General features: G+C 36.8%; 1 protein-coding gene across 6 annotated transcripts in view; it reads left to right on the top strand.

The window, feature by feature from the left end:
* Nucleotides 1–22,181, top strand: part of LAMA2 (laminin subunit alpha 2) — a 390,777-nt gene that overhangs the window by 353,417 nt on the left and 15,179 nt on the right. For 4 of the 6 annotated variants that reach the window (XM_035321576.1, XM_035321575.1, XM_035321579.1 and 1 more), the window contains 10 exons: nucleotides 431–555; nucleotides 2,792–2,954; nucleotides 5,017–5,161; nucleotides 7,096–7,234; nucleotides 8,895–8,906; nucleotides 11,366–11,486; nucleotides 13,786–14,004; nucleotides 15,310–15,458; nucleotides 19,205–19,381; nucleotides 20,173–20,389. In XM_035321576.1, the coding sequence (XP_035177467.1) occupies nucleotides 431–555; nucleotides 2,792–2,954; nucleotides 5,017–5,161; nucleotides 7,096–7,234; nucleotides 8,895–8,906; nucleotides 11,366–11,486; nucleotides 13,786–14,004; nucleotides 15,310–15,458; nucleotides 19,205–19,381; nucleotides 20,173–20,389 (1,467 nt within the window). The remainder of the gene's footprint in view (nucleotides 1–430; nucleotides 556–2,791; nucleotides 2,955–5,016; nucleotides 5,162–7,095; nucleotides 7,235–8,894; nucleotides 8,907–11,365; nucleotides 11,487–13,785; nucleotides 14,005–15,309; nucleotides 15,459–19,204; nucleotides 19,382–20,172; nucleotides 20,390–22,181) is intronic. The other 2 variants (XM_035321577.1, XM_035321580.1) reach the window with 1 other exon arrangement.

The following is a 22,181-nucleotide window of genomic DNA, read 5'->3' as shown; positions in this document are numbered from 1 at the left end:
CAACAGGAACATTTTGCTAATTGTACTGTGGTCAAGATTTCTCATAGCTCTTTGCTTGGTGTCATAAACAAAATACAGATAGACCTCAAAAAGATTCTACTCTGGGACTACTGCAAGCAGACAGCTCTCCAAAAGGCCAGAAGGCAGATGGTGAGGTAGAAGCTAGGAAAGCTTCACATTATCCAGGAATCATTCTGCATAGGCCGTCCCCTGGGTCTCAAATAAATGGACTTTTCCGTTCTGACTGAAACAAAATTTACTGTTTTAGCTGTTCAATTGTTCCAAAGGATTAAATAGATTAAATATTACTCATAGTATTTAAAATAGTAAGAAGCATCTTCTGGTATTTGTGACTTTCATACTAGTTATGCTTTTAGTCATGGTAGGTCATTTCATTGAGTTCTAAAGATGTTTGTGTTTTCTGTTGCAGAAGTCAGATGCTGTAAGAGTCACCACTTTCACTGGCTGCATGGGTGAGACCTTTCTAGACAGCAAACCCATAGGACTGTGGAATTTCAGGGATATAGAGGGAGACTGTAAAGGGTGTGCTGTCAGGTAGGTAATGCACTGACTGCTTCTTATGGTCCTTTGTGAACCTGTCCGTGGGGATGCTACAGTCTGTTGTAAGCAGTAGGAAATTCTGCAGCAGCCATCAAGTTCCCATGGACAGCTATGAGCTGTACACTAAGCTGAGAGTTGTAGGAACTACAAAGTTAGATTGCAATTATATCAAGTGGTGAAGCAACAGATTTGGGTTGTAGTATGGTCAGTGTCTTAACAGAATTCAGATGGTATAACAGTGCTGTGATGCAAAGACTCCACCTAACCAGTGGCGAGGATTAGTCAAAACATGAGAGAGTGTGAGATCAACTGTGGGACAGAGTCTGGCATATGGATAGGATTTTGCAGCAGTGGTGTATGTGCCTGCATATCATGCAGCACAGGGAAGGGTCAGACGCCTCAGAGTGGCCTTCACAGCCATCACTGTGAGTGAGTAGAGACACCAAAGGGGGAAACTGTTTCTTTTCTCAAAAGAGAAACAGATATCCTGTCCTGTCAGTGGCCTGTGTTCCAGGTAAGGTAGGTAAAAGACCCATCTGGACAGGACCAGGAGTCACATAAAGATAGGCTCAGAACTCTTTTCAGGAATTTTTGCAACAAAATAAGTTACTTCCTTTCCGATGTGTTCTTGTCCTTGAAGAGTTGTGACCCATCTTGCTTCCCATTTTCCACTGAGCTAATCTCAGAAATGTTCCTTGTCTCATCATCAAAAGCTACACTGGTGAGGAACCCCATCCAGAGGCACCACCTGACACTATGGTGTAGTTCTGGGAATTGTTGTGTAAAGAAGAGTAATTCTGCATCCCTCACATCCTGGTTTATGGCTTTCATAGTAATCAATTGCATGGAAGCATCATTGTCCTCTTAGATACTCCTGATTTTAGTGAATTTGACAGTGTCAGTATATCGTATAGAGCTCGTGCTGTGTTAAGTAAAATAGCTGTAGGCTCAGTCAGAGAGGTTAAGAGTAGACTAGTTTTCAAACAAGCAGCCTAGTTTGAAAACCTGCTAAGTCTTAGTTCTTTAGAAATGGTGGAAAATCCACTTGTGAACAGAAACAATGTTGGAAATATCAGAGGATTTCCATGACTACAAATGTAGGCTCTTGATGCTTAGGTCAAAACTTAAGGATCATGATGGATATATGCATTTCAGTTCCAAGCAAGTTGTAGTGGAGAACTACAACTGTAGTGGAGAACCTGAACTTCATGTGGATCACTTCCTAAATTTCACAGAATCACAGAATTGTAGGGGTTGGAAGGGACCTCAAGAGACCATCGGGTCCAAACCTTCTGTCAAAGCAGGTTCTGTAGAGAAAGCAGGTTCCCTAGAGAAATTTAATTTCCTCATTCATTAGTGATAATGTAGATCTACTAGCTTGGAGCTGGGTGAGTGGGAGGAAGATTGATAGAAGGAATAGTAGACTTAAAATTCATGAAAAACTGTATTAAAAGCTCCCTTTTACCTTATCCCAATGTTCCAGTATCAGAAAGAGTCCAGTTCTCCAGCAAAATCTATTTGCAAAAACTTACTGTTAAATGAAGCAATGTAGGGCAAGAGAGCTACGTTCAACATCATTGTATGTGCATTAAGTTAAATGTAAAACATACCCGTAGCCAGTATCCCACATGTAGGTCCCTTGTTCAATTCACTATAATTATGTTTCTGATTAACTGAAAGATTACTGTCTTGCAACTGTCTGATCTGTGTGACAGAGATGGACAAGAGTCCATCGTAAAAAATTATATTAATCTCAGAGCCTCATTTTTTTCTGCTCTTTAATGGCAAGAATGCCAAAAGTCTGTGGAGGGACTGATGCTTCTCTTCTTGCAGTGTTTGTGGGTAAACAATGAATCATTTTACAGGGTTTTCACTCTGGGGCCCTCCAGAAGTTGTAAAGACACTAGCAGTAACAAAACCAAGACCTATTACATAAATGCTATTTTATACTGAGAATTGCAAAATGACTTGTTACAGACCACAAGATATGTACGACAGCCCCAGAAGTGCTTTCTTGTTGGACAGTTAGTGAGCTGAGCTGACCTTATAGCCTCACTTGTCAGAATGTGGGTTTGATGTAAAATCAATCCAAGTTCAAGAAGACTCCCGAAAGATATCTCCTTGCCCCCCTTTTCCTTCCCATTTCCCTTCCCCTCTCTCCCCCACACTTCTTTTTTTCTCTTTTAACCTCACATGACAAAGGAAACTGGTTGAAATTGCCCCTTTTCAGCCCACAGGTGGCAGATGGTGAAGGGACAGTCCAGTTTGATGGTGACAGCTACGCAGTGGTGAGCCGCCCAATTCGCTGGAACCCTAATATTTCCACAGTCATGTTCAAATTCAGGACCTTCTCATCCAACGCCCTGCTGATGTATCTTGCTACTGAGGACTTGGTAAGAACAAACAATTAACCTCCACACTCCTTACAGATTTTGTGCCATCTTTACAATGGCTTAATTCATCGTATGAAAACATAGGAATTGAATCTAGCACTGTCCTGGTATGATGCTGTTTGATATCCAAGTGAAGACAGGCAATGTTACAGTGTGCAAGCTGGCTGCCTAGGGTTAACAGACTTGTGAGCACATCCAGTTGTTAGATCCCAGCTTTTCTGAAATTATTAATGATTAATACATTTATCCCAAATGTTTACCTGTACAGACATTGCCAGTTACGGATATACTTTTATAGTTTAAGATATCATAAGAGGAAACAGGGAGAGGGAGAATATGGAAAGAGACAACTCTTAGATGGAAGTCCTCCTAATCTACAGAAAAACTTTGTTTTTATTGTGAGTGGTGTTAAAGGGGAACTGAATGGTGCAACAAACAGGATATGATGTTGATGACATTTTTTCATGAGATTTAAAAATCGTGCCTAGAGACTAGAAACATTAGTAATAAAGGTACTTAGGATTTTAATTCATATGCATTATCAAATGTGTGTGGATAATGGGAGAAGTTATAAAAACATCCAGCTGGATTCTCATGTGAATTGGGAGTAACTCAGTTTCAGTATCTCTGATCTAGACTGATTTGTAAGACTGAATGGGAACAGTGTCCTTTTCTTATCCTCCTTTCCTTATTCTTTTCATATGGGCCAGTAGTTGTGAACAGCAGTCCTCACTGATGTCTGGAAGAATTATTGAGCACTCACTGTTTTACAGAAAATCTGTCTGTGTAAATCAGTCTTATTTCAGATTCCTGTGTTTTGGGAAGATCATCAGAATTTCTGGAATTATCAAGGAGGGTGTTGCCTTATTTTCTCTGACCAACTTTACTAAAAGATAACATTTTATTACTATAGTGAAGTACTTATGTCATTTTTATAATTAATTTTATGGTTGAGTATTGAAAGTATAATATAATTATTTAAGATAACTTACATAATTTTGTATGATTGTTATTAATTTAGGTAGTTTTTCTATTTAAAAAATTATTTAGTTGAACTTGTGGGAAAGCACTGGGATCTGGAAGTCAGTGGGTCCCTGATGTAATTTATTTTTTAAGATACGGTCCCACAATATGAAAACATTGAGGATGCTCTTTCTAGTGATGCACGGATAAACATGTAAAAGTATGTAAGCATCAAAAATACAGTGTTTGTTAAATTTTACTCTTTTCTTCTTAACATAAATTTGTGTTCATATACATAACATTATTCTCAGTTTTGCACAAATATTCAGCACATAGTAAAGTATTGCTATTCCCTCTAGCTCTGAACACAGGTAGAACTAGCCATGAGTAGAATGATTACTAAACTTCTAAATCAAAATTCCTCTGATGCACTCATGTTCTAGTTCCACTATTATTTGCTTAATGCCTTTCATGCTATCCAGTTCCCAGGCTATTTGTTTTCCACTTTGTATCCTGCCAGATCTTCAGTAGATGTTGAGGTGCATACCATTGCTCCAGTCAGCCATCTTCAGTTACTGATTAACTATTGGTATCAGTGATTGATGAGAAAAAGAATTCATAGATCTGTATGGTTCCATCAGTACAGATTACTCTTGGGAAACCCTTGGTAAACAGGCCCGTTTTACCATCCTTACTATTGCTGTTTTCTATCAATTCTAACTCTAGCTGAGATATATAGTAAATATACTATCTGTAGTACAGACATATAGTCAAAACTGAGTATTAGTTTCAGGTAATTATAATGCATATTTCTGTCCTCAATCTAAGAAACTAAAAGTGCAGACATCCCAGCAAAACTCCGTCTGAATTAATAAAACTTTAAATTAACAATCCAAAGAGGAAGGAGAGGGGGAAAATAGAACTTGCAGCAGACTTTCATACACTACAATCCTAGGCAGTAAACAATTAAGTGGATTTTTTAAAAAGCTTGCAAAAAGTCATTTATTATCACTCAGAAAAGAAAGTATTTAATGTTATAAGCCTCTTACCAAAATGAACAAGAATCATAATTTACATATCTAATCTCTTTCATTAACAGAAGGATTTCATGAGTGTAGAACTCAGTGATGGCCATGTAAAAGTCAGCTATGATCTGGGTTCAGGTACAGCTTCTGTTATCAGCAACCAAAATCATAATGACGGCAGATGGAAATCTTTCACCCTGTCAAGAATTCAGAAGCAAGGTGAGTTCCTGTGGTGTTAACACCATGAGCTTCCCAGTTACCTATCTCGTACAGAACCATCTAATTACGCGGAAAACAATGTACAAAATTGGTGAAATTATGAAATTCTAGCGGTTTAGCAACTTATTTTACTTAGATTACAGGTGTGTTGGTCTGCATCCGAGTGTTTACAGTGTCAAACAGGCCCTTTATGATATTCTTTTGAAACAGGTAGCTTATTTTTCATGCATAATTCTGCTTTACAGCTGTGTAAATTGCATTCCAAAAAGCTCCTGAGTGGGGAGATAAAGAAGCTTTTCCATCAGTTCCCTGATGTTGTTCAAAATAATAAAACAAACCTGCATGATTTTTGTTAGGACAGCAATAGCTTTTTTGCTGTACAGTCCTTTCATACTCAGCATATCCCAAAACTCTTTTAAAAGCAATGCATTAAAAGCTGATAGTACAGTATCTCAGCAGACAAGCACAGCAGCCATTTACAACAGACTTCTGTGGCACCCAGTGCCTTCATGTGCTAAAGTCTCTGTGCCTTCTGAATCTTCTGAGTCACCAAGAGCCCCTTAAATATGCTTTTCCTTCTCTGACCTCTTCAGTGCCAGCTCTCCACCTGACCTTCGCATCTCAAATACAGACTCACTCTTGTCATTTAGATGAAGTGGACTTGAGAGCTGGGCAACTGGTCAGAACAACTCAAAGCTCTCACCTCTAGATTTGCTGCACCTTATTTATATCCAATTATCTTAGACCATGCTTAGCTCAAAACATACATTTAGATAAAATACAATGTCACATAATTGTAGTTTCTTCATACCATTCAAACACATCACATGTTTTTATAGAAGATACAGGTATAGAAAATTATTCTTAGTCTATTTACAGTAAGGCACAGCAAAGAAGTCTATCCTCCATTCAATTCTCTTTCATTCCTGAAAAAAATGAATAGTTTCGTTTCAGGTTTTCTACATTCCTTCTCTCTTTAAAGGACATTTATTTAGTCATTTATTTAGACATTTATTTATTAGCTGCTTCTACAAGGGACTCACCTGTATATTAGAAGTAATTTCTTGCATTTAAGTGTCTGGGGGAAAGAGAAGGGAGGGAGGGAGGGAGGGAGGGAGGAAGGAAGGGAGGGAGGGAGGGAGGGAGGAAGGGAGGAAGGAAGGAAGGAAGGAAGGAAGGAAGGAAGGAAGGAAGGAAGGAAGGAAGGAAGGAAGGAAGGAAATGAGCAAGGAATAAAGGAAAGAACTCTCTTTGCATCTCTGAGGAATAATGTTCCCTTCTTCCTTGGGGGCTACAGAGCACTTTTCAGTGTGTCATGTCTCTCTCAATGAAACTTAAATTCTGTATTAATCCACACATTGAAAACTTGGATGGAACAAGTATTTAAATAGGATATTTTTATGCAGTTCATCAGTGAATCCAGACTGAGATTAGACATGACAGCAATTGACTACTTTGGGCTGAAAATTGTTTAGAGTGACTGATTGCCAGTCTCTTAGGCACATCATGATAATCCTTAACAAACTTTTACTCCAAAAAAAAAATATGCTCAAGTGTCAACCTTCAGACTGAAACCACAAATTAAATGTAAAATGATCTCTTCTGTCTTGAGTTTGTCCTGAAATGTTAGCTCTAAATTACATGACACAGAGAACACACCAAATTGAAACTGGTTTGGAGAATATATAAAAGCATACAGAATTGCTACATCTCTTCAGAAAAGTGTGGGTCTCCCCTGGTCCATAACTGACAGTTTGGAAACCCAGTAACCCAGTGTTTTAACAGGGAAAAAAAAAAAAAAAAGGAAGAAAAAAAAAAAAAACTCCTTGCTTCTCCCTTCATCTCGGAATCTTCCCAGTATTTTCTCTGTGGTTTCTTACATTGACGTCACTGTTTGTGTCTGATTTTTGAAACTAATCTCAAATCCCTTCCAGCTAACATATCGATCGTAGACATAGACACCAATGAAGAAGAGACTATAGCAACAACTTCTACAGGCAGCCACTCTGGGCTCAACTTAAAAGGACATGAGAAAATATATTTTGGTGGATTGCCAACCCTTAGAAACTTAAGGTAACGTGGCTCAAACCACTTTTTTTTTTTTTTTTTTTTTTTTTTTACCTTTGGGAAAGGAAGGTAAATGAAGTATAATCCTATTGTCTGTATCCATTTATTGAACTCATTTGCAGTAAGTGAATGGTAGATTCCCTATGTAGTCTACATTACCACACCAGACCAAAACTTCACTTGCACATTTCAATGTTGGTCACAGTTCACATTATACAAATACAAAGTGAATTGTTGTAATGGTGCTGTACAGCTTTCTGATGCTGTTCAGAGACATGGTGTAGCTGACTTTCTCTAAGTCTATTTTCTTAAATGATGAATAGAATTTGTGACTAATCATACAGAAACACCTCCATACCTCTGCAAAATTAATCACAAGTGTTTTACTTAAAATTAAACACAAGTGTTTAGTGCATGAGTAGAAAACTGAACTACAAACTGCTCCTTGTGGAATTACTGTCAAATGGGCATGCATGTCTTCATAACCCAGGTCACTATAGTTTAAATACATCTAAAAATACTGTGTTTAGAAGTTACTTAAAAATATTTGTAGATGTACATTCCTAGACAAATTAAATTTCCTTTGATATATGTAATATAAGTAGAATGAAATATGTCAACCTTTTCACTTCAGAAGCCTGACCCTGAATTTCTTACTCCGTTAAAGTTCCTGTTATATATATTTTAAAGCATTGCATATGATTATTGATAAACTTAAATTTTAATATAATAAAGTAACTGGATAACAGACTCTTGAATTTAGTGTTTTTATTACATGGTTTTAAATAGACCAAAGAGCTTACTTAAGGCTTAAATGAATATTCAGCAGTTTTGCAATGACAAGAACAAGAGAATTCTGTGCTACAATGAACAGATGAGCAACACAGAAACAAGCCCATTAATCTATGTCAGCTTTAGCTACATGGCATAATGACAGTGTTAAAGTTGTCTTGTGTGCAAGAAATTGGTGTGATTAGTCCACAGGCTGTTCAGTAACTAACGGAATGGACACATTTGTTAATTTATTAGGTTAAAACTGACCTCTGGTGTTAAATCATCCAACAATAAAAAGATCTAAGCTATTTTACTCTTGAAATTTATCACTGTGTTGTGTAATTGTGAAATCACACCAGCATATTATAAAATATCTAGAGCAATTATATTTCAACAAATCCTTTGTGGTCACTCAAAACCAGTGTACACCAGCTACCTGGACCTCTGGTAACCATTTTGCCTTCAGCTGGAGGCAAATCAGTCATTGGTGCAAGATGAATGTTAAGGTAAATTAGAGTCAAAAATAGTGAAAAGGGGATTAAAGCAAAGCAAACAATACTACTGCAAACAATATATGCTGAGGTTTAGCATCTGACTTTGTAATTATCAGGTTGTGTCAGTTCTGCAAATTCTTTTACGTGATTTGCTTTTTACTCACGACCAAGTACAGCAACAAATTATAAAAGCTTTCTGATGTACTACATTTTGAAGTATCTGTTTGCAGAGTAATCCGATTAATTATGACAGCCTAGTAGTGTGTATAGAAACTCACCATCCATTATGTGTTGTTTGTATATCTGCTTCACAGTGAAATATTTTGAACCTTGTTAATAAGTATCATTTGCTATAATGAATGTAATTTTGATATTTTTTTCTTTCTCTCTCATCCTAGTATGAAAGCAAGGTAAAGATAATCAGATTACTTGCATGATTTGCATGTGTCTAGTAAGTGCAGCTTGAAAGCACAAGCGGCAATGCAGAAGCAGCGTGTGGGTAGTATTTAGACCAGCTGTTACGCTAAGGCTGTTAATTCAGTGAGTTGCTCCTGCTGCAACAAGCAAAGCTGCTTCCAAGTGCTTAACGCTGTCATGTTACATGCTGTGCCCACACCTACACAATCAACTTTTATTTTCTTCACACAGCTGCTTAATTCAGCTGTGTTTGTTTATTACATCGGAATGCATTGCAAGCAAAGCTACAACAAGCTGTATTTCCAAGTTTGGTTAAGTTCTCTAGTCTCTAAGAACAGCGTAGTCCAGGGTCAGGCAAGGTGCAATGAACTCCAGGGTTGTGAATTAATTCCTGAGATGGCTATGAAACCTAGGTGCAGACTTTGGTGAAATTTGCCACTTCTATAAGAACTGGAGAGAAGACGGGAGATGTCACTTATTTGTTACAGTGTTTTCAGTTTGCAGCAGCAATTTGCTTCCAGTTTTGCTTTGAGCTTTCAGATGTGAACTGAACTTGACTCTGTTTTGCAGCTTAATTCACAGGTTGAATTAGAAAAATGTAACTTCCCCACCGTGATCCAAGAGACCCACTCTTTTAAAAACAACTAAAGAGATTATTTCTTCTTTCAATACTCCTTTACATGAGTATTGTACAACAATACTCATGTTGACTTGAAACTGATACTATTTTGGGGGAAAAAAAAAAAAAAAAAAAAAAGCCCAATAATTTTCTAAGATCTGAATGAACTTAGAAAGTTCATTAAGAAAACATCAAGCAAGAGTTAAATGTTTACAAGGCCTTAGGGTTCATATGAGTTAGTAAGATAGCAGCAACTGCCTGTAACCAGAGAGCACGAGGGCAGTCTGTAATTGGAAAGGACAAGAGGGCGGAGGAATATGAAGAGGTTATGGATGACAATGACAGGAGAGTATGCGCACTGTTGACAGGACACGACAAAAGGGTTCTGCTGCTGGTAAATGAGTCTCTAAAAGAGCTGGGCAAGAGCCAGGAAAATCAAAAACGAAAGATGATAGTAACTACATGATTGTAAATAGAATAAGGATTATTTTAGCAAGCCAGATGGTTACTTTAAGTTACATAGAGGATGCAAATTTGCCAGAGAATACATTGCGCTTGCTAGGATGGCTATAATGCAAATAATGGCTTTTGGTACCAAAATATGCAGCTAAACAGTATCTACGCAAAATGGTTTTATTTTGTAATTAACATTCTTAAAAAGTTTTTCTTTCCTTGCAGGGAGTTGAGTGGTGGGGTTTTGGTGTGTTTTTTGTCTGTTTGTTTTTGTTTTTGTTTTTTCCCCTGCGGTTTTAACTCTTTATATATTTTACAAAATTCATTTTTCTTTCTTTGAGTTGCTCACGTTATTCAGAAATTCTACTAAACTGGCAACACTCATGGGTGACTGTAAGTCTGTGAGTGAATTAACTAGTGATTTTCCTTTGGGATTTAGTTTCCATGGTATGAATGGCAACATTTTTTTTTTCTGAATTGCCTTTATAAGGCTTTTCTTCTTGCAAACCTGGTTCAGATCTTGCCAGCAACTAGGGCCTCTCTCTGCTGTTGCCAGGATTGGAATATGCAAGTTATATTTTTAAATTCAAGTATCTTTAGTGTAACTTTCAGGGGGTTTCTCCTTTCTTCAGGCTTCCAGCTGATGAGTCAAAACCTGGAACTTTGTAATTCTGCTCTAGTATTTCAAGTCTTGAATGGGTAGTTGGGGTCTATAACAAACTCAAGTGTTTCGTTTTCTTTAACTGCCTGAGAAAGTCAAGTGTATTACTATGTTTAAAATAAACATGCAGCTGTTTTCATAGGAAATATACTGGGAATATAAAATATAAAGAAATCAAATGTTAGTCCATGTGACCATAAAGGATTCCCAAAGCACTGAAAATATCAATTGATTTTTCAATCTTTGGCAAATACTTCATAAATATTTATATGCTGTAAAAGTTCCTTTTTCATTAAGATCTAGCATGCATAAAGATGAATGAAACATCTGTCTTCCAGTCAAGGTTTTTGCTTATTGTTATGATTTTCCAGCTTGCATCTTTCTTCTTTTCCTAAAGAACAAATACTTATTTCATAGCTCACTGTCACCAAAAGTGACAACACTCCTTTACAAAAAAAAAAAAAAAAAAAAAAAAAAGACAGAAAAGAGGTCTATTGCCAAAAGGAGATGAATCTCCTGTTACACCTTTGTTGCGTGATGAGTGCGTTATGTACTGATAGGTGGCAGAAGGCAAGATGTATTCATTTGTGTTTATGTATGTATTTAAAAATAAAAATCAAGCATCTGTGCATCTCAAAGTGCATGTGTTTGCGTTTAGCTGCCTGTGTGCTTGCTAAAGTCTGGTCTTGAAACTAAATTGTACTTTTGATTTTTTTTAGGCCTGAAGTGAACTTAAAGAAATACACAGGTTGCCTCAAAGAGATTGAAATTTCAAGGACACCATATAATATTTTGAGTAGTCCTGATTTTGTTGGTTTAACAAAAGGATGCACGCTAGAGGTTAGTCTGACTTTAATGTATTTTGGTCTTAAAGGGCATAAATGTTTTCTGTTTATGGCAGAACATTTTTAATGTATAGTGTATATTCAGAAAAAATACAGAGATCTAACCTGAACATCAGAACTATTTAAGAGAAAGAAAGATTAATTAGTCTGATTGGAAAGTAGATCAGTTTTCCAGATCCTGACTTCTTGGACAGTATCCCTAGACATGTTGTGATACAACTATCTCAAAAAAAAAAATAGGATTTTCTGCTATGTTTATCAGCTTTGTTTCAGCTGACTGAAATGGGAGCTATTGACGTTAATGAGGATAGAATTAGGCACTAAGAATATTGCAAAAACATTTAAAAAAATATGCACGTAAAATTCAAGGATTTAAAAGTGTTTTTTAGAAGGTGCTTATTACAAAATCATTCTCTACAGAATGAGTGACTTTGAAAGCCATGGAGAGCCTCAGGGTAACTGAAACAAAGTCACATTCAGGGTAGAAAATGTAGAACACTTATTGCTACAAGATACCATTGAAGTTGTAGGGACATTTCTTACTGATCACTCAGAATGTACAATATTAGTGTTATTATTTTAACTTTGAATACTGTTCAAGTCCAATTATTTTCAACTGTTGCTGCTTCTAATTAACAGACTTCTGGTTCATATAAAAGTCGTAGAATCCTGATTCAAAATTTGGGAAAGAATATAGTAATTTTCTATGGAAACAAAGAGACTATATAAAAATAAAAAAATAAAATAAAAAAATAAAAAAATCAGGTGACAGTTGTCACCCGATTCATACTTTTTATTTCTTTCCTGGAAACATATGCTGTTTAAGATAATTTTGCAAGAATATATGTGTTCTAGAGCTGCATATCAGATAACAGTACAGTAAATCTCAAGTATTTGCTGTTTACTTGATGCTCTGCAACTATTTTCTCCAAAACACTGCTAATTTCCTTTGAACAGTAACTGGAACTTGGCCAGGACAAAGTAAAGACAAATAACCACTTTTGCTGTATTCATCACTTCTACCTTCATCAGAACAAAAAGAATGCAATAATAGGACTCTCAGATAAGGTGTAGACTAGATGGATATGTCTTGAGATGGCCATTTTTAATCTTTTAGGTTTGTGGTAAAGCTAAACTGTAAACAACCAGATTGCTCAAATTCCTTTAAATCTTAGTAATATTGCTCAAATTCCTTTAAGTATTAGTAATTTGAGTTCAGAAAATAAAAAATCTTTAGAAGTTGGTATTTATTTCCATTTATTATAGATTATTTCCTGAATGGGAGAGAAGGATTGTCGTATTCATTTTCTTCTGTTGCTGTGAAACTTAGAACTTTGTTTTTTGTGATTTTTTTTTTTAACTCTTGAGGTTTCTGAGTTTGAAATCTAATTAGATTAAACATTTTGTTGGTGAATTAAATAAAGTATTGTCATTAAAACAAGATATGTAGGTTAATTAAAAATAAGTGAAGTAAAAGCATTAAAAATATTTTTTTTAAAAAAAGGCTGGATATAATAAGCTATGTAAATGCCTTGGGATTTCAGAGGAAGTTAAACATCAACAAAGATTTTATCTGTCATAGTCTTTTATCTTTATATCTGAAAACAGTTTTACTGTACTGAACAAAACGGTTAGTTATTTTAGAAAAATCTTTTTTTTTTCTATATTTTTTTCAGAAATTACACAAAGTCTTCATGAATATACACAAATTTTTGTTTTGATGAAATACTCTACCCTTTAAACTGTGCTTATAGCTAGAAATGTCCAAAGAGTTGGGCCATGAGCAAGGGGTGCTTCATTTACGAGCCTGAGTCATTCAGAAAGCAATGCTTCTTAGTGAAGCAATAATAATGAGGCAGTAATGACTCATTAATAGAAAATATTTTCTAGGCAAGTTTGAAAAATAGAATCTAGTTTGTGTTGCTATCAATTGTACTGATTTAAAAGCAAAATCTCACTATATTAACTCTATGGAAAACATGCATATTAAAAAAAAAAAAAAAAACACCTGAGCAGATAGTTTTAATATGGGAGGATATTCTGAAATTGGACTGGAACTTTGTATTCCTGTAACCAAGAATTCCAGAAATATCCTAATGCACCAGATATAAACAGGTAAATTCATGTTTTCACAACACTTTGAAAAGTAAATTGCTTAATGTTTATTATTACTTTCCATCTCTCACACTAGTTATATTTACATAGTTTATTATCTTAGTTAATGAAGCTTTCTGTGTGTTCATACTCTGCTTTTAATCCTACTCATGCACTTTCCTGTCCTCTCCTTTCTGCAGAACATTTATACAGTTAGCTTCCCCAAACCTGGTTTTGTGGAACTGCAGCCTGTCTCCTTTGACTTGGGCATAGAAATCAATCTCTCCTTCAGCACAAAGAATGATTCTGGGATCATCTTGTTTGGTACAAGTGGCACAGTTGTCCCCCCGAGGAGAAAACGCAGGTACACTGGGAGGAAAGCTCCCCCTCCGAGGAGAAAGCGCAGACAGACTGGACAGGTATGAAAAACCTAGCAAAAGATAAAGGAAACCCATGACATTAACATTTGCCACTCCGTTTTGTTCCAAGGCACTGTCATGTTTATTCTTAAGTTAAAATTCAGTGACAGGGAATAACTTATTCTAATATTATCCTTCATCTGATGGAAAACATGATAGGGGCTCAGAATTGTGTTTTTTTATTATTTTATTGAAGCAACTGTTTTCTCTTAAGGAATCATATCTGAACATCCATTGCTTCCTGCTAAAAAATGTATTGTTTTTCTATGATATAGATATTTCATGTTGTTCTTTTTTTTTTAAAATCAAACATAAATATTTGAGAATGCTAGCCCTCATTCTGAGGACTACTTCTGCACTCTTTGTGCCTGGAAACATCTCATTTGTGTTCACGTAGGCTCCAATGAGGACCACTCCTCATTGGGGGGGGGGGGGGGGGGGGTGTGGGCAGGGAAGGTAAGAGCAGTGAAAGATAAGTTCCTTGTTGTGGGATTTATGATTTAAGAGTGCTCCAACCTCTCCTCCTCTCCCTTTCTGAAGAAGATAGAGACTATTTATTCAGAGGATATATCTGCAGTTAGAAATTATTCAAGTCCTGAATAATTAAAAACTTAATAGGTAGACATACTACAACAAAGATAAGCAAAAAAATATTTGCTGCTTTCTTTTGGGAAATGATATTTCATTGTTCTCCTTCACACCTGTTTTGGGACAAAGCCCTTGGTGACCTGAAGCAACACACTCCAGGAACAACACATTATAATGGCTCACCCACATCGCATTGACTCCATTGTAGGGGCACATTTGTCATTGCTTAGCTCTTCAGGTCACACAAGTGAGCATAACACTCATTGCTATAGTAACTGTAGGTTAGATCTTGATATCTGCTACAACATGATATTGGTTGCTAGAGTAACTACAAGCATCATTTGCCAGCCCTCCAATTGCAGAACTCACACTGAGGCCAAACCTGTTCAGGGCTTGATAGGTTTAAGACCAGGCCTTGGAATGGCAAAATTTAGGAGAAATTTAGGTTAGAAGTCTCTTTGCTTCCCTGCAAATAGGTATGCACAGAGTCAATTTTTTTGTTGAGTCTTTCCAGCATGACTTTATTTCACCCACTCTTCATTATAAAAGTACTATAGAGCCTGAATGTGGCAAAAGCAGCAGAACTGCAACTACACTATCAGTGAACAATATAAAAGCCAGCATAAGAAAATAAAACATATATACTAAAGTAAAAATAAGTGAAATTGTTTCTTTCCAAATGTACCTTACCTTCATGTAACAATGTATATGTTGCAGGCGTACTACGCAGTGTTCCTGAACAGAGGTCGACTGGAAGTACATATCTCCACCGGAACACGAGACCCACACAGAATCACCATCAAACCAGAAGCTGGAGAGTTTCATGATGGCAGAGCACACTCTGTGAGGATAGAAAGAGCTAAAGGGTAACAAATAACCTGGAGGTGCTACAGCATGCAGTACAGTACAGTACAATTCAACAAAACAAATGCACCAATGTCATTAGCAATCCACTCAAATGCTTCCACTGAGGCAAAGAATGTGCCTCCTTATGCAAAAATTTTCAGAAATCAGTTCTTGACAGTGCTTATTATTCTGTATAGCAATGTATATGTGCTTTCATAGGTTACCAGCCTGTTTCTCCAAAGACCTGCATTTGTCTGAACTGGCATCTTTAACCTCCTGATGCTTGGCAACTACATTTTATTAATCTAATCTGTACATCAAAAATGCCACTGTGGTGCAGTGAGGGACCTTTTGGAAATGTGTAGAGAAAGGCCATTTTCAAAAAAAAAATAACAGCAACAGCGTAGTGGCCTGTAACTGTTTTGAGATGCCATGTGCTGGCGGATGTACAGTGTTGCCTGGATAAAATGTTAAAACAGTGAAGGTCCACAGTCCCAGGTAATCAACAGTCTTTCTTACAGCTGGAAAGCCATTGCACACCTTCTCAGACCATGTTGTTTTAACAGAATTTCAATTAGTTTCCTTTACTCTTTCTCAGCTATCGTAAGAAATGCTCATTACCCCTTCATCATTGAGGAAGTGATTAGAAACAGCACTACTGTAATAGTCAGTATTATTTATTGCCTGAAATCACCCTAGTTCCAAGCAGGGTTTGTGGGCATTTACTGTACAAACTTTCAGTGGATTAGTGCACTATGTACAATGCTGTTCTGTCTTGCTTTGTTAAAAAGAAATTAGAAAGAAGATGTGACATCCAGCATGTTACAAAATGTGGTAGATTAATTGAACAGGCTTATCCAAGCATGCTGAATACTAGGCTTTACTCTTCATGCCCCATCACACTGAAGCTGCCTTTTCTAAAACTCCGCTCTGTCTATTTCCCAGGTATCCTCCTGTGTTCTCTATGACCTGCTTTGCTTTGCTTTGTCCTTTGTCAGTAGAATTTTCTGTCTCAATTTCTTTTGTGTCATTTTAAAGAATCTTGTAAATAATGCCTTCAGAAAGTTTTTCTCCCCCCGGCTTTGTTGTCTAGTTAGAGGTAAAACTGCAAATTCTTTGGGAGAAAGAATTATTTTGGAAATGGATGACGGCATTACGCAAAACATTATGGGCTGCTGTGACAGAAAACAATTATCCAGTAATTATAATAAGCTCTAAAGAACAAAGAAAGTTCTTTTCATCACTGCTATAGCAAGTACAGTGGCTTGACCCATGAAAGTACAAGACACAATGGCTGTACAATGCCATCCAGTGATGATGCTTGTTAGATGCACCCTCCATTTTTTTAAAGTAGCTCTGTTACAAAACAAATTGTCTGAACTTTGCAGTTTCTGTAAGTTAAATGGAAAGGAAAGGATATAAATTAAGACTAACCCCCTCCTTTGCTCATCATGAGCTCAAGCTTTATTTGATTAAATATGAGGGCTGTCATCTGAAAACTCTTCAGACATCTAATTGTCCATATAATTACAAACTATTTGCTTTCTCTTCCACAGTAATTATAGGATACTGTTTGAGGACTAATGCACATCATTGTATGGTTCTGCTTGGTGCCAAAATGTTTACTATGGTAATGGTTAAAGATGAGATGAAATGTATGAGTGCTGACGAAGAAGTTGACAATCAGTAGCAGTGGATAACATGCAGCAGCACAAAGGATAACTCGAGTCTTGACAGGCTAATTTCCCTACACTTGCTCTGAAGGCAGTGAAGAGAAGTATCTTCTTCAGGACACTTCACAGAACATAAATTAGTCTGTAGCTCTGAACTGACCCCAGAGAAATCCCTCTCTGTTTCCACTGCTGAGAGATCTAGGGGAAATCCTAGAGATTCTCCTCAAAGACAGGGCTTTTAATACCCACTTCCTGCAACCCTCCAAAAGAATGAACCACTTTCTTACTCTACAGCTTTCTAGATCAAATGAATGTATCCGTATTTTTCAGGAAACTGGAAAATTTGCATGCAGTATGTCAGTTATTTAATTTAGGTGCTTAAATGCCTATCCAGTTCTGTCTAGGACTTGTCTAAAAAAAAAAAAAAAAAAAAAAAAGCATTTCACGTATGAAAATAGGCCCCTTTTCAATGAACTTTTTAAATACTTGGTTTCTATCTAACATTTGTATTATTTTAAGGGAGAATATAAGAGTTCAGTATCATTTTGCAGTAGAAAAGAAGTGAGGTTATCTACCAAGAACTGATTTTTTTGCTATGACTTAGGGATAAAGAGTACTTCTGAAAAATCAAGCTACTTACTTATAGATACACAACCTGGATTTAGATATCTAATTTTAGTCAAAGGTGCTTGAATAGTTAGGTCCTGGTATTTATTTTCTCTTGACCACAACTGTAACAAATTTTAAATTAAAGCTGCACTTGATAGATCATATCAAAGTTTATAGATACAGATGCATCTTCTTTGTGGTCTTGATTCTCTCCTGGCTAAACTCTATTAAATACAGTCAAACAACATAAAGAAATTATGCCCAGTAGCATAATTCACCTTCAAAAATATGAAGTTCTCATCTATCCTTTTTGACTCAGCTCACCTTGAGCTGGATTTGCTCAAAAGTTAAAGATTTTTCATCCTTCAATTGTAAGTTATTTCAAAGGCAGCAGTGCAGCAGTTAATTTTATTTATTTATTTATTTATTTTATTTCATTGCTACCTCATTTTGTATGTCAGCCATCAAAATTATCTATTGTCCCTCGGTTCCACAGACCTTACATTAACACTGCTTTCCTAGTATACACATTGTGTGGCTTGGAAGAGTATTTTTTCACTTTCTGTTCCTTTTACAAGGTTTCCTTGTAAATGTGGTACAAACCTGCAACATTTGCATCTCAGTAGGTTTGACAGGCAAGAGCAGTGAGCTTTTCTCTCACATTTGAATTCTGGCCTTTACCGGAACAATATTTGCCATCACCATTTTACACCTTTCCTGTTTTTTCTTTCATTCATTTCTTGGATTGGCTTGATCAGCCAGTGTGGCTGTGCATCTGAGGCCTGCAGGATGTATATTTTACTTTCTTCTGTGGTAGGCCCTTAACAGTGTCTTCTGGGGGAAAGCTTTGTATCTTTTAACTTGTAACATATGCGTTACCAATGAGACTGAATTATAGCACTTGCATCAGAGTGTGATGAACAATTCTTCTGCTCTGCCACCTCCCCCAGGGAAGAAAAAAAAAAGAAAAAAAGAGAGAGAGAGAAACACACATCACTAGATCTTTTAAAAAGTGTACTGTACCTGCAGTTGATTCTTGCAATCAGAGCAGTCTGCAGCATTGTCCACCTGCAAGAAGATAGCTGGTACAAACTAGGAAATAAGAAGCCAAACAAAATGCGACCCCATGCTATTTCTATCCTGCTGAGGACTATATTTATAATGCAGTACAGCAGACTTGGCTCCCACCATGTCAGTGCTACACTACAAACCACTTCTTCCTGTTCAACCAAAGACTGATATTATTGCCTCTCCACAGCACAGTTTTGCTGAGCTCTGTTACAGTACCACCAAGGAAGCTCAGCAGTAGCTGAAAACCTTCCAGGGGTTAACATTCATTTAATGTGAGCAGCTAATTACATAATTTGGGTTCACTCAGTGTTATAGCTGGCGCAGGAGTAAATGGGGCCTGCAAAATGGTGATTTTAATACAGGCAATAGCTGGAGTAAAATATCTATTTTTTGCTTTTAAATGTTTTTCACAGGATGTTTACTGTTCAAGTAGATGAAGACAAAGGCCAGACTCAGAGATTGCCAACAGACCAGCCCATCTCTGTTAGGAAACTCTTTGTGGGGGGCATTTCTTCTCAGTTTCAGATTGCACCTCTCAGAAACATACCAGCATTTGAGGGCTGCATATGGAATCTCGTCATCAATGCCGCGTAAGTTGTATGAATGGCAATAAATGTCTGGTTAAAAAGGTCTGGTTAACTGCCTTGGCTTTCATTTTTGCAATGAATCATAATAGCAGCAAGCCCTAAAACATATTCTATTTTCTTAATACGACCTTGCTTTCTTGTCTGCAACATGCACTCCATAGGACATGCAATTAATTAGGTGTTTTACAGACAAGACAACATCTGTCTATTTAACCATAAAATAGACCAGGGAAATCAACAGAAACATTGCAGTAGCACTTGCCTCAGTGATAAGTATGTATGGGGTGCTATTTTAAGTAATGCTGATCTCCAAGATTCTGAGAACCACCGCGGAAATTCATTTGCTTTGTGGAAAGTGCCTTCTGCAGTAATTTGGAAGGAACAGTTAAGTAGAAAGAAAAGGTACAGTGAATAAAGTAAAATCACGACAGAAAATCTTCACATTAATCTTTCTTTCACATAACTCAAGAACTTAAATTAGGATCTCATCACCCCACACTCCATCAGTGTACAGCAGAGAGAAGGACAGCCCCACAATGTGATTCAGCCTACACAGACAAGCAAAGCTTGCCAATTAGGGTGCCTGTCTATCTACACTGATTGTAGGAAGGAAAGCCAACTGTGACTATCACTTCTAATTTAAATGTCTCACTTCAGTACCTAAAACAGATGGGATAAATCCTGGCTGTTGTGTCACGTGACACAAAGTGAAATTACTTAGCTGTTTTGTAAAAACGGGTGGTAAAGAAGCAGAAAAACTAATGACAAACCTTGATTTCTTTGTGTGTTCTCAGCCCCATGGACTTTGCTCAATCCGTGTCCTTTGAAAATGCAGATATTGGCCAATGTCCCTCTCTAGAACCAGACGTTAGGCCACCTGAGGATGAAGATAAACCAATCCACTCAACAGTCCTGATCCAACCTGAGCCAGATGGGGAGAAAGAAAAACCAGGAACACCTCCTGATAAAGCCTCCCCACCTCCTCCAACGCCATCTCTAGCTTCAGCACTTGTAAGTACAGATCACTCAGGTAAAGCTTGAAAAGTTTCTCTTACAAGGCAAAAATTAAAAACTACCCACCAAGAATAATGAAGTATTCTTTTTCACAAAAATAGCAACAATTCAGCATGATATTGTAAAGAGAACACTTTGTTGCAGATCAGTAAAACCTGTGGATAATGGAAAACTGGTTGATTTCACTTGCTTGGATTATCACAACATTATTTTAAAGAATTATGTAGAATTCCCTTTGGCTTGCATGCTTATCCCTAAACCCTCATACTTCAGGATGTAAGCCTACCAATACCTGGTCAGGGTTGGAAAGGAAATTTTCCTGTAGGAAATCCACATCATTACAATATTTCTTGTGCTGTTCTTTGAAGCACATGCTAACCGCTAACTCAGTGACAGGATAAAGAAACAGGTAGGCCAGAGGTGTTTAATATGACAATTCCTTTATTGCTATTTCATAAATTTTGTCAGGAGACTTAATAACCAAAACCCCAGTCAATGCTGAACTGAGCTCAATAGTAATTGCCAGAAATTTAAAACTGCTAGACAGCAGCAAGCAGTCATATACAATGACATTTAAGAAGGAACTTCTGTCACACATGTAGCAGTTTTACAAGTTGATGCAATGTGTTACTGACCAGAAAAGATATAAGCTTAGATATCTAAATATTAAACTGGATAATATATCCACTGGAGTATACTCTTTGGAGAAAAATCCTCTGCATTTTGTTACATCTGTATACAAACCATGGCTGTATACACTATGTAGTATGGATGAGATTTCCAAACAGCATGAAAGGACTGCACATTTCACAGTTAGGAGCTTATTTACAGTACCAAAATTTACAGTATTGTGAGACTGTTTTGACAAGCTGACAAATCCAACATTTCATTTCCCTTTTTATATATATCACATACGTCAGAGTCAGTGAATTGGACAGTTTCTTCCAGATTGGCTTCCCAAGATCTTTTAACCGTTTGGGGATGAGCTTCCACAGTGGATGAAAAGTCAGGATTAAGCAGGGATATTATCTAGTCTGTCAGCTAGTGAGAAAAGAACATGAATTCATTTCATCAGTCATTCCTTGTTACCTGACTCATTTTCAGAATTCATATCTGGTTTTCCTTGAAAATAGGCAGGATGTCTAGCAATGGTTTCCTACCAACATAATGACACAAAAATTAGGACAAAAATCTCATTAAGATTAATTTATATTTGAGTTTCATGGCCAGATACATGTGGAAGAACGATTTGTCAGGCATTACTGAAGTCTCCAAAGCCCATACAACCATATGTGTACCTGGAAATGGGAACTAAGGGTTCAAGATAGGCAAGGTCCATCTTAGTTATTACCTAGCTACTAGCCCCAGAATTGTATGTACTGGACATTCATGCTCTAGGGCATCATTTTTGATTAATTCCCACAAGGTGAAGTAATTGTAATTTTCTGTTTGGAGTTAAAAGTAAGCATATATACAGCATAGTAAGGCTACCATACAAAGATGAAGAACCATGCAACAACAAGGTAAAAAGGATTAGCTGCTCTTAATGATCACTGTTATGCAAGAGCACAGTCAAACTAGCAGATATTGGATTTTTTATTGTCCCTTGATCAAGCATTGTTAAAAAAAAAAAAAAAAAAAAAAAAAAAAAGAACCTGTGAACCTCTGATCACAGAATCATAGAACTACTTGGGTTGGAAGAGTCCTTAACAATCATCCAGTTCCAACCCTGGGCAGGGATACTGCCTACTAGATCAGGTTGCCCAGGAGTATCATTTATAATACTTAC

The sequence above is a fragment of the Oxyura jamaicensis genome, chromosome 3 (assembly GCF_011077185.1).
Source record: "Oxyura jamaicensis isolate SHBP4307 breed ruddy duck chromosome 3, BPBGC_Ojam_1.0, whole genome shotgun sequence".
Classification (NCBI taxonomy): domain Eukaryota; kingdom Metazoa; phylum Chordata; class Aves; order Anseriformes; family Anatidae; genus Oxyura; species Oxyura jamaicensis.
Note: the sequence above shows the minus strand (reverse complement) of the source record. Positions and strands in the feature narration are given on the sequence as shown.